The 16547-nt window shown below is 39.7% G+C and overlaps 1 protein-coding gene across 2 annotated transcripts in view; it reads right to left on the reverse strand.

Annotated features, from left to right (window-relative positions):
• The window catches only part of TNRC6A (trinucleotide repeat containing adaptor 6A), a 40296-nt gene that overhangs the window by 3933 nt on the left and 19816 nt on the right, over positions 1-16547 (reverse strand). The window contains exons 4-19 of one of the 2 annotated variants that reach the window (XM_059826551.1): positions 12455-15043; positions 11500-11664; positions 11111-11319; positions 10876-10956; positions 10379-10430; positions 8808-8950; positions 8312-8458; positions 8001-8138; positions 7638-7766; positions 7451-7528; positions 6980-7190; positions 3513-3644; positions 1827-1985; positions 1312-1452; positions 659-766; positions 234-452 (exon numbers count right to left, since the gene is read on the reverse strand). In XM_059826551.1, coding sequence (XP_059682534.1) covers positions 234-452; positions 659-766; positions 1312-1452; positions 1827-1985; positions 3513-3644; positions 6980-7190; positions 7451-7528; positions 7638-7766; positions 8001-8138; positions 8312-8458; positions 8808-8950; positions 10379-10430; positions 10876-10956; positions 11111-11319; positions 11500-11664; positions 12455-15043 — 4701 coding nt within the window. Of the gene's footprint in view, positions 1-233; positions 456-658; positions 767-1311; positions 1453-1826; positions 1986-3512; positions 3645-6979; positions 7191-7450; positions 7529-7637; positions 7767-8000; positions 8139-8311; positions 8459-8807; positions 8951-10378; positions 10431-10875; positions 10957-11110; positions 11320-11499; positions 11665-12454; positions 15044-16547 lie in introns of both variants that reach the window. The other variant, XM_059826552.1, reaches the window with a different exon arrangement.

Raw genomic sequence — 16547 nt, forward strand, 5'->3', positions numbered from 1 at the left:
ACATTAGTGCCACCCATGTTCCCACTGCGTACAACACCTAGCCCTCCCCCAAGTTCTACTCAGTAGAAAGGCTGCCGCAATGCAGTTTAGGATATATAGACCAGCTTTTGCTTTTGGCAAGACAAATGGTACAGATGTTAGCTAACAGTGACAGATTATCTAACCAAATGCCCAGGAGACTCCCTAGCCTGGTAACAAAACAAAAACCTCCATACACAAAAAGACATCCTTACCAGGGGTATATCTGGCATCAGAATTTCCCCATCCTCCACCCAAACGAAGGGAATTATCCCAAGTGGACAACGGTGGTTTCTGGCCTGTTAGCCCTGGAGGTGGGCGGGACGGAGCAGTGATGCTTTTAGGTGGCAAAGGGACCTTCCACAGCTCATGAGCCAGAGAGGTGTTAGTGACTGATCCAGGAGACCATGTTGATTTGGAATCACTGTTTCTGGCTACTAAAAGAGATATAAAGACAACCATAATCACTGTGCTGTTGGAATCGTCACCTTGCTACAAATAAAAGCTGCTAAATTAGAGTAAAATCGAAATCGCCACTCAGGCGAGAGCTCAGGACTACTTTTTATTAACACTTAGTATCCCCCTTGAAGCACGTCAAGGGGAAGAAACACCAGCCCAGAGCAATATAAGCAGACATCACCTGAAGTGCTTTGTGCTGTACTGCTGAGGGAAACATTGTAGTTGGAGGCACGAATGGATGACCAGGCACTAGTTGAAGGCAGCGTGGTGTTCAAAGATGAGGATGACCCTATAATAAAGGCAGAAGTCAGTCACAGCACAGCACATCACAAATGCAATAAAATTAAAAGGCACGACTTGTAGTCCAGACTGAACATGTCTGCAGTCAGACGAGGGACCTCCTCCACTCTTCTCAGTCCTCATCCTTGATCCAAAGCAAGCGTGGCAAGCATGCTCAACGGCAGCAAGCACCCCGCACTCGCTGCAAGAGCAGCTATAGTTACAGAAAAGCTATAGTTACATTACTGCAATGGCTAGATTGCCAAGTTTTGCTTGCCCTCTTTCAAACACACTGCCTCTCTGTTCACAGAATTACATCAGAATGCAGATCAGCAGCGTTTGCTCACTCTACCCGCATTCTTGGAATATCTGTTGCATTGCATCAAGTAGCAGTGCTTGAGCCAAAGATGAGCTTTTCAGCTGTGAAATCCACAATACAAAAGATAAACAAGGAGATGAACAAGTAGCAAACACATCTTCAAGTAAACAGTCTCTCTGTGTGACTGAAGGAAGATTAGTACACAATTAATCAGAAAAGGTAGCATCTGAACATACCACTGTTCCTGTCCCTGAGGTGGTCAACTTCCCGCACAGTATTAATTGAAAGATTGTTTATGACACTGCCAGGAGTGACGTAAGGGTCAGTTTCAGGGTCGATGTTTGGATAACCTTTCCATGGCTCACCAGGACGAAACTCTAGGAACAGAGATTCAGAAGAGAAGCTTATTTTTATTTTTCTTCAGGAAACAGCTGTCTAAACAATACATCCCTTAATGCCTGAAAATCCAAAACCTTTTAAGTATTTAACTGACTTAATTTAGTCTTCTTTTCACTTTATTCACTTCATTTCTAGTTTTTCTGGTCCTGTCTCACGAGGGTAAAAATCTCAAAGCACGCAGATATACTTCTCTTTGTACAATAAAACTACGTCTGATCTGCTAAAAACACACCCTTAATGCTTTTCTGCAGGCTGTTTTCCTGCCTGCTCCACATGTAATGACCAAGGAACACGGAAGAAACACAGCTGAACAGTAAGAGCCATGCAAAGAGCAAGCACTGGCGCGGCGTACCTGGTGGCCAGTTAACACTGCTAGAGCCATTAGGCGATTTGGCACGGGGCCAGCCGTCCCCAATAGATCCAGGAGGACTGGCTGGTGAATTACTGCTGTTCATAAAGTCATATGGAACAAATGGAGACTCTTCCAGCCTAAAACCACTTGAAATAGCACCTAATTAAAAAAAAAAGTAGTCGTCAAATATTTTTCATAGCCTATTTTTATATACATAAATATATATTAAAAACATGCCCTTGTAAAGCATTCATGAAATATATAGCAGTGTACTGTTCTCTTATGATGTCAAGTTATATAGGAAGTCATACAGGAGTATATAATCTAAAATGAAATGTCTCTGAATAATTCAGGAGAAACTGGTAAGAATAATCTCCCATAAAATAATTTCAATAAAATAGTACACCTATTAAATTCAAGTAAAATATTAATTCAAGAGGGTAAGAGCATTCTGTGAGACCCCAACTGGATAATAGGGGTAGTGAATATATTCTGTGACGGGAAGGCTCTTGGAAGAAACATCTACAAGATCTGGAGGATCTTTAGCTACTGCAAAGCTCTAAATTCTACTCATATTCCTGGGAGGGGAAAAAAAATAAATAAAAATCACTGGAGGCAGAGCAAGGAACGAAAGCACTGTACACAATCTATTTGATTCTGTGCAAGTCCCATAAGGAGAAGTTTAAAATTTGTCACACAGCAAAGCCAAGGTATTCTACAGTTCTGAGGGAATAAATGACTTTTACTAGTGATTCCAAGCGGTATGGAGTTCAAATAATCAAATTCCTAATACTATTTAGAAAACATTACCCACAGCTAAAGTAAGACCAACACTTCTGAATTCTGTTCATCTGTAACAACCTGATGAAGTTCAGAAGTGCAGTAGCAGGATATCTCCACTAGATGCTTAAGGCAGCAAGTCATTTCATAGTAGTAAAACAGCTGACAAATCTAAAAATATCCGAACAATCTGAAGACTGAACAGTAACAGGAGACTGGAGACATTTTATAACTATCTTTAGACACAGAACCTTTGTGCTGTAGACTCAAATTTTAACTGGATGAGATTTCAAGCAACTGAAACAGTTGAAATGTCATATGAATCCTGATTACTGGAATGAAATATGAAGCAACCAAGTCAGCCTCCTTTATAACTAAGTACAGCAATGGTACTAGTCTATCCCTTCTAAGCTCTCCCCATTTTTAGAATGCAAATGTACACATTCATAACCAAAACCTGTAACTAAAAATGTCAGACATGACCAGAATGCGTGCACACAGAGTTAAACCCCCATAAATCACCTTAAGGCCCGCAGGGTAGGGGGAAAGAAAGCTAGAGAATCTGAAGCTTTTGGTTTAGAAATATATGAAACATTCCACTCCAGATTAAGGTAAAGCTAGCAGGAACAGTCACACTTAAAGAAAAGTCTGATTAAAAAGGAATTCTGCACACCGTGTCTACTAAATCTCATCACAAGATCACTTCTGTAAGTAAAAACATGCAAGAAAGCTATGGGCTGCTGTACAAGACAAGCAGCAAGTTTGGCACGGTACAAATTCTGACAGCTACAAGCAACACAGTAGTTAGAAATACAGACCTAAATATAGCAAACCTGTGTTTTATACCCAGAACGTGAAAATCTGATGCGTAATGTCAAATGCTACTTAATGATACGTTTAACATACCATGTTTGCTGGAGTTTTGATCTAACGATGTGTTCACAGAAATGCTGTCTACTGTAGTCCATTTCCTCAATCGAGATTGTGGCTCTTTAATACTGCTCATATCCATGTTTACATTCAAGTTTGAGTTCATTCCTAAAAACATATATAGCTCATGAAATACAGACTAAATGTTTTTCTTCTCCTAATTACCACTATTGCCCTAATAAACATTTAAGAGCATATTACTGTGGTTATTTCATGCTTCCAAGTCTCTGTTTTTGAGAGACATTCTAGCATTTAATACAGTGAACTTACTACAGACAGAAGCTAAGCTAAGCTAAGCAATGCAAAGCACTCTGAAGTTCTCAGCTGATGTCTTCATGCAAAAATGTCAGTGGAAGAAGCCATTAGGAAGTTAGAGAAACTAAAACGTAAACACCTAAAAAAACGTGGCATTTCTAACACTAGACTAGCACCAGCACAACTGATCTTATCTGTACAAAGGAGAAGTATTGCACTCCGAAGAGCTACGCTCAGTTATAAAAGACACTTTTCTCAGTGGGAGGGTGTGTCTGTATTCATCCCTATTCAGCAGAAGTTCTGTACTGGTCTCTGCAGTTGCAAACTCATTCCTGTTCTTATTTGGGCTGTTTAACAGGACACCTCGCCAGCTTCTGAACCACACCAGCACAGATGGATAAGCACTTTGCGCGAAACTGCATGACACCATCCCCTCCTCCATTTATCCTGTTCACAGTGAGTATTAAAACCGCAGCAAGAGAAAACAAACAGAACTTGTATTTGCCTGTCCTAAGCTGTTGTCTGTATTTCAAAACATTTATCTGCCAGAGAATCAACACAACGCCAACCCAAATCAGTCCAAATACCTGTGAGAACCAGCTACTCTGGGTTTGAACAATGTGCCCATGCTTTTGTCTTTGGCATGCCTGCTCTCTTTCCAGGTCTGTAAGAACCCTTAATTCACAACCATACGTGGTTACATTTCCAGGCCTTCAGATCTACTTACTTCATTTCTGACAATAAACCACTACAATATTTTAACTTGGGGCCAGAGACACACAGGGAACTTCTCAAATCTCTACTAGAAACACCTTCATTCAGCACTGGAAACTAGTCTTTAATTTTGTTCCTTAGTTGATATCCACTGCCTTACAGAAGCTGGTTTGGTTTTATGTTTGGTTTTGGTTGGTTGGTTGGTTGTTTTTCATTTGTTTTTCTTAAAGGCATAAGCAGATGCTGGTGCAAGAAAAGCAGCCCCTTGAAAACCCTCAGAGAAAGTGCCTTGTAACAGGACAGACAAGTTTTAAGAACTGTTAACAACTATCAGTAACTGAAACAGAAAAAAGGGAAAGTCCAATCAACCCAGTTTCTGACACCTCTCCCTCCGGCATTTTGCTGTTGTCAGAGCAATAACCTCTGCACAACAATAACCTTTCTTCTAACTCTGAAGAAGCTTGCAGAAGACAGACCTCTAAAAGGGGGTTCGAAAGATCGCAAGCTGGCAAATAGGCACATCTAGCTGCTAAGGTTAATGCCAGCCCCTTGGCAGGCACAGATCCATGTCCATAGCTCCGTGCTTGAAATCCGCGGACTGAGGGATGAACATCAGTCCCTGGACATAATCTATAATTTGAACAGTCTTCCTAGAAGTAACTTTTCATATCCAATGTTGGAAGATTTTACACTGTACAGCTATACTCACTATTTGGCAGAAGAAGGTATTTTTAATGTTAGAAATACTTAATTCTATAAATGAATCAGGATGTGACTGCAGCACTGGTCAATAAGAGAGAAGGGCACCCCCCACCCGCCCCCTATCTCTGCTTTCGATGAACAAATATCCAGTGAATATCAACAAATTCAGTTCCCCAGAATGTAAACAGGACCTCTCTGCTTTCGTTGCTAGGTCTCCTGACACTAATATTAGAACATGGAGAAAATAACATACCTGCAAGATTTTCCAGAAGAAACTTGGCAAGTTGAGCTCCTTCTCACATAACTATGCTACTATACTTTGTGCACTTGGAGGATGCTACCAATACTCCTCTTGACAATTTTTCACTAAAGGCTGAAGAAATTCCAGCAACCTACTATTTCTACCCTTAAGCTTTTATTTGTTGACTGAGTGTGGCTCCACTTGCTTATATCACTATACAGTACTACTCCAAAGGGATCCCAAAATAATTCTTACGTATACTGCAGCAGATTCCTGAGGGAACTCAAAGCAATCCTACATATACTGCAGGTTCCTGAAATGTGTCAATGATTAAGGTGAGAAAGCAGCTGCTTAACAATAGTATACAACAATTCAACTCAAGAAATGAAACAGAAAGGAACCTAACGTAGGCAGGATGCAATTACTCAGCATGAAGTTTGGCGACAAAGTTAAACATTCCTTTCATTAGACCTAATACAGTGTCTCTAATAGCTAAACAAACTTCATTATTATGCCTTGCCCTTTGAATGAAAGAGCAGTTAGATCTTGATGCCAATCAGCAGCAACTATTAAGCAGCAGGCTGGACTTAAGACTGGCCACAAGCAAAATTCCAGGGTGCCACATGCAGTGCAACAGCATGGCCTGCACCGACCCACTGGCTCCGTAACACTCCACCTATAAGCACAAGGATTTCAGCAGCAGTCTCTATTAAACAAAAACTTTTCTACAAAGGGCAATGAGAATGCAAAGGAAATCAGCCCAACAGAAATGAGCAGATTAGAATAACGTAGAAGAAAAGCAAACTGAAGAGGAGGAAAAAAATAGGGATCAGGAACAAGAGGTAAATGGTTTACAGTTGTAGTAAGTATACGATAGCATTAAAAAGGGACCTAAAGTAAGGAGAAAATATACAAGCCTGGAATTTCTGAAGTAGAAATTGGACAGAAGCCTGGAAATGTAGGGAGAAAGAAACAGGAGATGTTTGTATTTGTAAGTGTTCAGACATTTTGCCTGAAATGAGACAACCATTCTTTAAAAATGCAGAGCTAAAAGCTTTCTTTCCTGGACAAAACCACTAAAAAGGAAATTAACATTTTGTTCTACCTATGCAATTCCAGATTCATTGAATATGTTTTTAAAATCCAAAGAAATGAGACCACATTTATGGATTCTACTTCTAAAAGTCCTTTAGCTCCAGGAATCATAACTGCAAAAGGACTTTGTGTCACCCTTGGGACACAGAGGATAAAAATAAAGAAAAGGAGACAGACATTCTTTAAGAATGTAAAGCATTTTGCACTGACATACAGACAGTCACTTCTGGGAACGAGTGTACTTGTGAAAAAAGTTCTTTGGCGAACAAAGATAACTGGCTAAGCCCCATAAAGAATTGCTACTTCCGTTCAAATGATAAATGCTAACAGGATTACAATCACTACCATTTTCAGAGGAGGCAGGCAACATGGAAAGAAAGGCTATGTGTCACATAAGCATTAATTGACTGTATGAAATTAGCATGCAGAAACCCACCTATAGGGAAGCTGCTGAATGCATTTATTGGTGATGGCCCTTTTTGCAGCTCAGGAGTAGCATGGGGTATGACATTCTCAAGGAAAGACTTCATGGTGGGTTGATGGAGTGACTGCTGTTGAGAGGGTGGAGTTTGCTGCTTCATTAACAGGTTTGGATCAAGCTGACGGGACTGTTGCATCATCTGTTGCTGCATACTAAGAGATCGACCCTTAAAAAAACAGAGCAGTTACAATATAAATAGGTAAAAGCTGTTCTGCATTTAAAAAAGACAATGAAACACATCTTTGGGTTCCGTGCATCTTAGCACAGCAAAACCCCAGCATTAAGCTAAGTCACTCCTTTAAAGCTTGTCAAAATCCCATTCACTCTTGCACACTTTAATACAATTTATAACAAGAAATGCAGCTCAGGATGAAAAACAGCTTTTAAAGATAGTTTGAAAAGTTAATAATAAACGTGTTTATTTACCTGCTGCTCCTGCTGTTGACGACCACCAGAAGGCATGCTTCTTTGATTCTGCGCTTTTTGCTGCTGAGCCAACAACCGCTAGGAGACAGTGTTTTGTGGTGGTTTTTTTAAGAACAGTTTATAGCTGACATAAGTCTCTACTTAGACTTTCAAACAGAACACAGAGCGACTAGCTTTGTTAGCTTACCTGTAACTGGGAGATCTGAGAAAGCTGGTTTAACTGGGACAGTTGATTCAACATGGCTACCTGTTGTGGGCCAAAAAGTGGGCTCAGGCCACCGTTGTTTGGTGCATACTTCAGTAATGATACTGGAACCTGCAAAATGGACCAGTATGAAGAGTGACCGACAGTAACGTGCCATTAGTTATACTAGATGTAGAATATTGTAACCTCTGGTCAACAGTTGCCTAGTTTCTGAAACACTCATCAAGCCAAATACGCTTTCAAACATTTACAGAATAAGTATCAGCAACACCAATAAACAAAAAACAATTTTCTGAAGCAGCATTTTGGTAGTTTATACCCAGAATGTTTTAGGTACTCAGTTACCTGAGGGGATAGTAATGGAGGAGGCACTTGAGCACGTGGATTAGGCTGAGATGAATTAAGAGGTTGTGCTGGAGGCTGCTGCATGCTCCTGGGCTGTGCTGCTATATTACCAACACCAAACATACTGGGATTGCCATTCTGGGGAAAGGATGGACAATTAGTGACAATAAACCTCTTCTGCTGCTTCTCCCACCCCTATATATTTGAATTAGAAGTTAAACACATATCAACCACATAGGTGGCTAGGATGTTATATCAAAAGGTATTAAATGCTGTCAAGTAACATGCCAAGGATATGCACACAGCCTTACCTGTCTAACAGAATTCAAGTTTTGCATACCCAGCCCTGCTAAGGAGCCAAGGGCTTGGTTAGGTAGTGCATTATTTGAAGGGGGAAGCTTCATGTTTTGATTGGACATAAACTGCATGTTTTGGGACTCGTCTGCTACAATGCCATCCTGATTGGACAGACAAACCGATGCGCAACAACCAGCCAGCAAGCAAGCAGAAGGGAGAAACCATTGCCAGGAACAGAAGGGAAGAGTCACATGACAGTCCAGCACCAGCAGGAAACAGGCAGAAAACAAAAGAGATCAGGTTAGTCATTTGCACTGCAAATAGGCTACAGAAAGTGCTTAGTATTATACATCAGTAAGTTAAAAAGAACAAAGCATATCTTATGGATTAACAAGAAAGCCCTAATTTTCCTCTCCGTTAAACGCAGAAAGCTAAGGAGCACACAGATAACTACTTAGAATGCAGAGTCAAAGAAGTTTAGAAGTGTCCACCAGTAAGACACCTACTGACCTTATCAAAGTAAGGACCGCGATCCATGGAAGACTCTTTGGAAATCTGAGGACGAGAACCAGGGCCTTTTCCAACCACACGATTGTAGTCTCCAACATTGAGGCCATGCTTATCCATCTCCATCCGCTTGTCTTGCAATAACCCTAAGAAAAGGCAAGAGATCTGACTACAACACTGAAGGATTATTCAGTTTTCCAGACACACTAGAAACCAGTTTATGCTTATGAAGAGCTGAACTAATACTGCTTGCAAGCTAGATACTAATAAAAGAAAACATCAGTTTAGCCTTAAACTCTCCAGGCTTTATGGAAAAGGGAAGGGAAACACTCTGAATCAATGGCTACAGACAACTTAAATCTTGGAATCAGCAAAGCATCAACAGATGTTGCCAGGCTTCACAAAAATACTATTCTCAGTTTTCTCTTAAAAAAAAGAAAGTATAATTGTTTAAACTTGAGTTTCCAGTTGTGAATGCCACTTTTTTTTTTTAGGACCAATAAGCATTGTCTTGGCTTTGAACCACTATCTTTACCACATCCCTTACATTTGTGTAATATTTCAGAGGCCCTTTCATTTGATTCAGTTAAAAAAAAAACTATTTAGCAAAAAAACCCGTACCTCACAAATTTAAAATATTTGTGTTTACTAAAAGCAAATTTTAAGTTATCTTTTATCATTAATGCCACTAGGCAAGCTAGAACATCAAAATATAAGCAGTAATAAAGGAGTCAGTTTAACACTTCACTGCATGCAGTGCAAGAGAATTACCTTCCAAGCAGATGTTTTAAATTTAAATTAAAAAAAATGAAATAATTTAAACATGTGGCTTGCCATTAACATTAAAATCTAAAATTCAAGGAACAATCTCTTTACACAATAGACTATGAGCCCAAAAGTGAAAATACCCCCATTTTAATCTTGAATAAAGAGTGCAACTACAAAAAACCCTACAATGCTACAATTACTTTTAATTAAATATTCTAGCATTATAATACATTGTTATTAATGTATTAAAGAATTATACTATTTTTGATTTGCTAGAGGAATCATAACAGTCAATGGATTAAAATAAAAATAAAACTGCTCACAAGTCATTTTACACTCAGGTTTAAACGTTTCTAAAATAATTGTTCAGTATTAATTTAGTTCTTAGAACTGAAAATGTATCTCCAAGAATGAAACACAATGAGGAGTGTGGTATTTGGAACATTTCTGTTTATATTTAGTGAAGGTATCCAGAAGGCAATCTAGATACTTACATTACAAGAAACAAACCCACCACACCCTGAAAACATTCTTTCATGTCAGCTTACTACATATTAAACTTAGCTTGATTTATGGATAATATTACTATAGCAACCAGGTGATTCAGGTGTGTAGCATTACTCATGCACAAATTTTTTTATCTACAAGGGTATTCCTTTTCTTCAGGGAAATAAATTTTTAACTATATATAGCTGTAACTATATATATTATATATAGTTTTAAAAAAATAATTTACAGAGGTTATAAACTAAAAGAGAGACTAGAAAGGAAAGCAGTAAAGCCCAGCTAAGTTCTCCTATTCTTACCTCCAGACATGTCCATCTTATTGCTCTGTATGGTTTCTTCTGGTGATTCTCTCTGAAGTAATAAAATGAATCACAATTATATAATAATTAATAATTTTTTAAAAGCTAAAACAAAGAGATTCCTATGTATTATTTCAATTCAAACCTGCAACAAAAAAAGAATCCAGACAAATCAGATGCTATTTGAAAGCGTTTTCTCCCTTTAGTTGTTACCCAATTGAAAACAGGTATATTCACCAAAATACATATGTAACATTAAATAAGACATCAGACTAGTGGATGAATGCGTGGGTAGTGTTTACAGAAACACTTTTCATCAATAAACAGGTCTCTTTGTAATGAGGATGCAAAGAAAAGGAATGGGTGACAGAGGGGAAACAGAAGTAAAAAGAAAAGTACTATGAAAATGAACACTAGGCAATCAAGCATTTTAATCTTTGTGCATTATAACTAGCACTGTAAGAAGGCAGTAAAGCCAGGTAAAGGTAAATACTTACTGAAAAACTGAGATTTGTGAATTGCTTAATGAATGGATTGATCCATGTTTCATCTTGCTTATTTCCACCTTTCATTATTCCCTTAAAAATAAAAAGGAATTCCTGTGATACTCAGAAGATGTTTACCACCTACTGCTTCAATTACATCATAAAGTGTTATGAATGAAGATTAAAGCTCAATGGTACTCCACGCAGAGCAGCAATCTGTTCTGACTTAGCTTTTCGAAATTACAACAGTGCAAAAACGTTGACTCAACATCCTTATTACCTTTGTGGGCATTTTTTTCATGTATGGTGGCCAATTTAAAGATGGGTTAGCTTCTTGTGAAGAACTGCTGTTCCACATTCCAATCTCTACATCCTCCTCCTCCTCCCAGCTGGTCTGACGACTGCCTGTCAATGGCATATCATCTCCACACCAACTATCTTGCATAGATTTAGGCCCTGGTTGCGAAAAAAAAATCCAGCACATTAACATTTCAGTAGCAACTGACTGCCCTTAACACCGAAGTTAGCTTGATGTTTACTTCCAGATAAGAAAGCCCTCAAAAATGCAAAGCTTCTATAGCGGTATTTCACTGTCCTCAAACACCTTTATTCAAAGATGATGCAGAAAGCACTCACCAGGTTTATTTGAAGCCTGTTGACCAAGAGAAGCGTTTCCCCAGCCAGAGGTGCCTGCTGCATCGCTGATGGGTTCTCCCCAGCTAGTACCAGTATCCATGGGTTTACCCCACGCTGAAGTTCCGTTATCTACAGTAGTGGCTGGAGTAGAAGGCTCTCCCCAACCTTTTTAAAGCAGTATGAGATATTGGCATGTTTTTAAACAGGATTTAAAAAGCTATCTAAAAAGACTCGAGTGTTTTGCCTTTGTTAGATCCGTAACATACAATAAAAAGCATATTAGTACATATTTACATTTTGTATGAAGGCAATTATTACAACTGTAAGCTGTTCCATTAAAAAAAAAAATCACAAAAATACAAATTTCATATGTAAAGAATTACATTTGATTATAGAAATTTCTAAGATAATTAAGTTCCTAAGAGCTACTCGTTATATTTAAGCTACTCCTCTTTGCACTTGCTAAAAAAAAAAAGCACATTTGCAAGTATCATTATTCACTGCTCCCAAAACTACAAGATCAGAAAGTTTGATCTTGAGTCCATATAAAACCGTGACCCTTCATTCTGTCTTGTAGCAGCTCAATGCTTTTTTGGGGGAGCTCTTTGGCAACATTCATTTTTAATTGGTTTAGAATCAAATGAATAAAAATACTTTCGTTCCTCAGATACTGTTTTAAATATTTTCTCTGTGTTCCCACACCCCAGAATTCAAGTGGACCTGTCTAGTCTTTATTACTCAAGCTATTTGAAGCTAGAACAGATCTTCCAATCTGTATAAAAATATCAAATGTCTATGAGCATTGCTGTTAACTTTTTTTATATAAATAAAAACGTACTTCACTGGCACCTTACCCTTTCCACTTTGAAACTAAAATATCATTATATGAAGCAAGAACAAAAGAATTGCTTTACAATTAATAGAAAACACAAATTTGTGTAAAACCAAGTCTTACCAGAACCCGAACTGCTCTCCTTGCTAGACATGGCACTTGAAGACAGTAGCTGCTGATGTACCTGTGCTTGCTGGTCTGAACTGCTGCTACTGTTTGGGACATTTTTATTCCACATATTCACATTTTTGTAGTTGTATTTGCTTGGATCACCCCAAGCAGAAGTTCCATCATCAATTTCCATTTTACGGCGTATTGATTCAGGGGATGGCTCCTCCCAGCCAGTGGGTTCTTCCTCCTTTGCTGGTGCAGGCATCGGTCCACCCAGCCAGCCTGACCCTGGGGGTTTGTTTGAGGCAGAGGGTGCTCCCCAAGAGCCAACATCTTGTTTGTTCCATTCTGGAGAGTTGATTGGCTTTGACGAATCCCCCCAACTTTGAGGCTGATTTGATTTAGGAGGGTCTCCCCAGCCCTGGTTCTGATTAGGCTTTGCAGGCTCATCCCATCCTGAAGAATTATTTGGGTTTGTATTATTACCTCCCCAAGTAACAGAATTTGATTTACCTGGCTCATTCCAACCAGATGCTGATCTGTCGCTGTCGCTACCTCCTGAACTGGATTTCTTAGCCTCACCCCAATGGTTATTTCTTGAATTTTCACCCCAGCTATCACTGGCAGAAACTGCCCAACCCTGGCTGGCCTTTTGTCCATCTACCCATCCCTGTTTGATCTTCTGTGCGTCATTCCAAGATGACTTTTCCTCTTTGCCACTTCCCCATGATTGATTGCTCTTGACCATTACTGTAGCAGCAGAATCTTCTTCCCACCCCCCTTGGCTGTTTGACCCTTTGGAGTCTCCCCACCTTGTAGCAGACTTTGGATCTCCCCACCCTGATACAGATGAGGTATCATTATTATTAGGGCTAGGTCTATCCACACATCCCCCTGAGCTGGAAGTCTGTGTCACAGAGCCTCCCCAGGCCTCTGTCCCATTGTCAGTTTTTCTTTCACCCCTTGGTGATGTTTCGGTATCCCAGGCAGTGTTCTGTTTGATTGGAGTCTGTCCCCAACCAGAGTTGGAAAGGACACGTGGATCTAAGTCAGTTCTGTTCACTATACTTTGGAGTAATGCATGCTGGTCAACTTTCCTTCTCTCTCGATTCTGTCCTTCTGTAGTTACTCTGTCTTCGTGGCATCCAGTGCTCTCCGAACCACCTTCGCTGTCCCCCGTACCTGTTTTGGCCCATGCGCTGTTCTGCTCAGTCATCTGAGAAGCAGCAGAACTCTGGCTGTTAAGGTCATCCTCCTCAGTAGATTTCCATCCATTTGTAAACTTCCTGCTGTTTCCATTCACACTTTCATTGGAATGCTGATTACTAGGCAGTTTACTCCATTCCCCATTTGAAATGTTAGTGCCAGTGTTTTGTGCAGGGTTGCCCCATCCTCTTCTACTCCCGCCAGCACTTGCACCATTTCCACTTCCCCATGGCATATTCTGGGAGTTGACTGTCCCTGCCTCCCACACCCCTCCTCCTTTATTCCCATTGATTTGAAAGTTAGTGCTGCCAGGCCCACTAATGCCTGGCTGCATTAGAGTTGCATTCACAGTGTCACCATTAGCTTGGCTGTTCGGGCCTGAACATTTGTCTCCAGAGTAATTAGAACCATAGGCACCCCATGTAGTACCATAAGATCCACCATTTTTCGCCTCACCATTGCTAAGGTGAGACATGGAAGTGCCGTTTGTAACTGGAGAGGCCTGAATCTGAGAATGATTCATTGTGCTCACACGCCAGGCCCCATGCCCTGTATTATTAGGCAGTTCGTTAATCTGCACTGAACCAGCAGAGTTTGGTAAACTAGAGGTCATAAAGTTAGTAGTGTTATTTGGTCCATTCATTTCAGTGTTAAGGTTTTGAGGTTGCCCACTGAATGAAACCTTCCTTGTACCATTTACTTCAGAATCACAATTTTCCTGAAGGCTTCCCCAGGAACCATGGGCTGAACCACCCACTTTAGAGTTAATACTCTGACTATTAGATATCTGACCTATGGTACTGCACTGAATATTTGTGCCAGGATTACCACTCCCTACAGACCCTTTCAGGGCATGTCCATTGTTCTCCAATACAGGCCAGGCACCATGGTTGCCATTTGAATTCAAAGTGCTTGGATTTAACCCTCCATTTGATGGAGAGTTTATGGTGCCCCAAGCATTCATTCTATTGTTGCTACTTTCAGATTTGCTGTCAGGAGCATCCACAGAAACTTGACATGTGCTTATTATGGTTCCATGGGACAAACCCCACGGCCCATTAATACTTCCATTGCCCACATTATTGCTGTTGCTACCAACCACAAACTTATTTTGAGAACCATGTCCAATGCCATTTCGAATGCCATCATTTTCACCACCTGTGCTCCCTGAAGCCATTATAACGAGGTTTCTCTCTGACCCAGAGCTAGAGGCAGAGTCAGTGTCCATACATTCTGATGTCAACTCTGGGTCACTGCCAGTGATTGATGGCCATGCTTCTTTGTCAGAGCCGTCTACAATAACTTTATCCCAGTTTGTGCTGGAGTCACTATTTGAAGAGACTGGTCCCCAGTGAGAATTTTCATAATGGGATCCTAGACCACTGTGGTTCAGATCTAAAGGGAAGAAGGAAAGTCCAAGAGCATTCTTATAAATTTAGTGTTATTACTTCATTAAGCAGAAGAGAAAAAAAAAGTATAAAGATATTAAGCCAAGGATTATTTTGCTTATTTCAACACTACAGTCATTGGAGATGACGAGAAAACTTCTGAGTACAGCTGCTCAGAACACTGCCACACGCGTAACCTAGAACACTTCTCACCAGCATGCAGAGTTGCACTCTCACAAAAAGCATGAAGCAGCACTCCTAAAGGTACAGTTCTTTCTTCCCAAAGAAATAGTTTGTTTTTTTAAAAAATGCTCTATACCACCATACACAAAATATTTTGTAAACACACATACATACTAAAAACTAGAATACTATATAAAATCAAAGACATTCTGAAAGGCAAAAATCTAAAGAGGATATTAAACTGATGTAGTAGTACCAAGTGCTATGTGACAATAACCGGAGAAACACACATGCCCCCCTCCATTAAAAGACATTAAAGGTATTTTCTTTTCTATAACAACAATTGGACACAAAAAAAAAAAAAAATCACAAGACCAATCTAAAGTTCTGCTGCAGCAGAAGTGCAGATTAAATGCAGTAGCTGAACCAATTCTCTCATTTTCATTTATATAAGAACTACTCTTTCTTTTTCAATAAGCAAGCTGATCATGTCTGGGAATCAAGATGACATACATCCTAATTCACTTATAAACTTTTCATGGTTAAATACATGCACTATGGAGTAATTGCTACAAAATAAATGCTATCAATTTTCATCTCGTATGTCTAAAGCTTTACTGCAGAGACCTCCCCTCTGCAACTGTTAAATCAAAACATAGACAGGTGCACCAGAAGATGAAACTGTGAAGCATGTGAAAAATAGTAATGAAGTTGGCAACACAAGTAAAAAATGTCAGTGAAGTTTTTTACTTAGTATTTGCCTGAACTGAAATAATAACTATACTAGTGTATGCTCAATTGCTGTATACATAACAAAGTATGCTTCTCTGTCCATTAAAACACTCAGGTTTTTTTAAAAAAACTGTCAACTTTACTTTGTAGTGTTCCCTTTTTTGCCTTTACTCAGGATATTCAAAAAGTATGTACCTAAAGATCAGAGAAGAAAGGTTTCCAGCTCCCACTCATTCTTAATGGATTTTTACAGCACATGCCTTACATCTGACTAGAAAAAGGTGCAGTCGCTTCGCCCAAATACCTTCATGAAACTGTACCTGTTCAGGTTAACAGACAGAGCTAATAGTAACAAAATGCTACAATTATCAATCCTTATTTTTCTCAAAAGCTGTTTAATGACCATTTAGGGACTCGCTACTTTTAAAATATGACACTAATTCATAAGCCTCTTGTGTTTTCAAGAAATACGTGTTAACTGTAAAGTCTGAAAGGAAGTTGCCAGTCTCACCAGCTTCCCCCTTCTGCTACAAGAGGTGCCAGTTCTGCACCAAAGCCCCAAACCCTGATGCCCACCAACCTCTACCTACGGCTCA

This window comes from Gavia stellata, chromosome 18, assembly GCF_030936135.1.
Source record: "Gavia stellata isolate bGavSte3 chromosome 18, bGavSte3.hap2, whole genome shotgun sequence".
NCBI lineage: Eukaryota > Metazoa > Chordata > Aves > Gaviiformes > Gaviidae > Gavia > Gavia stellata.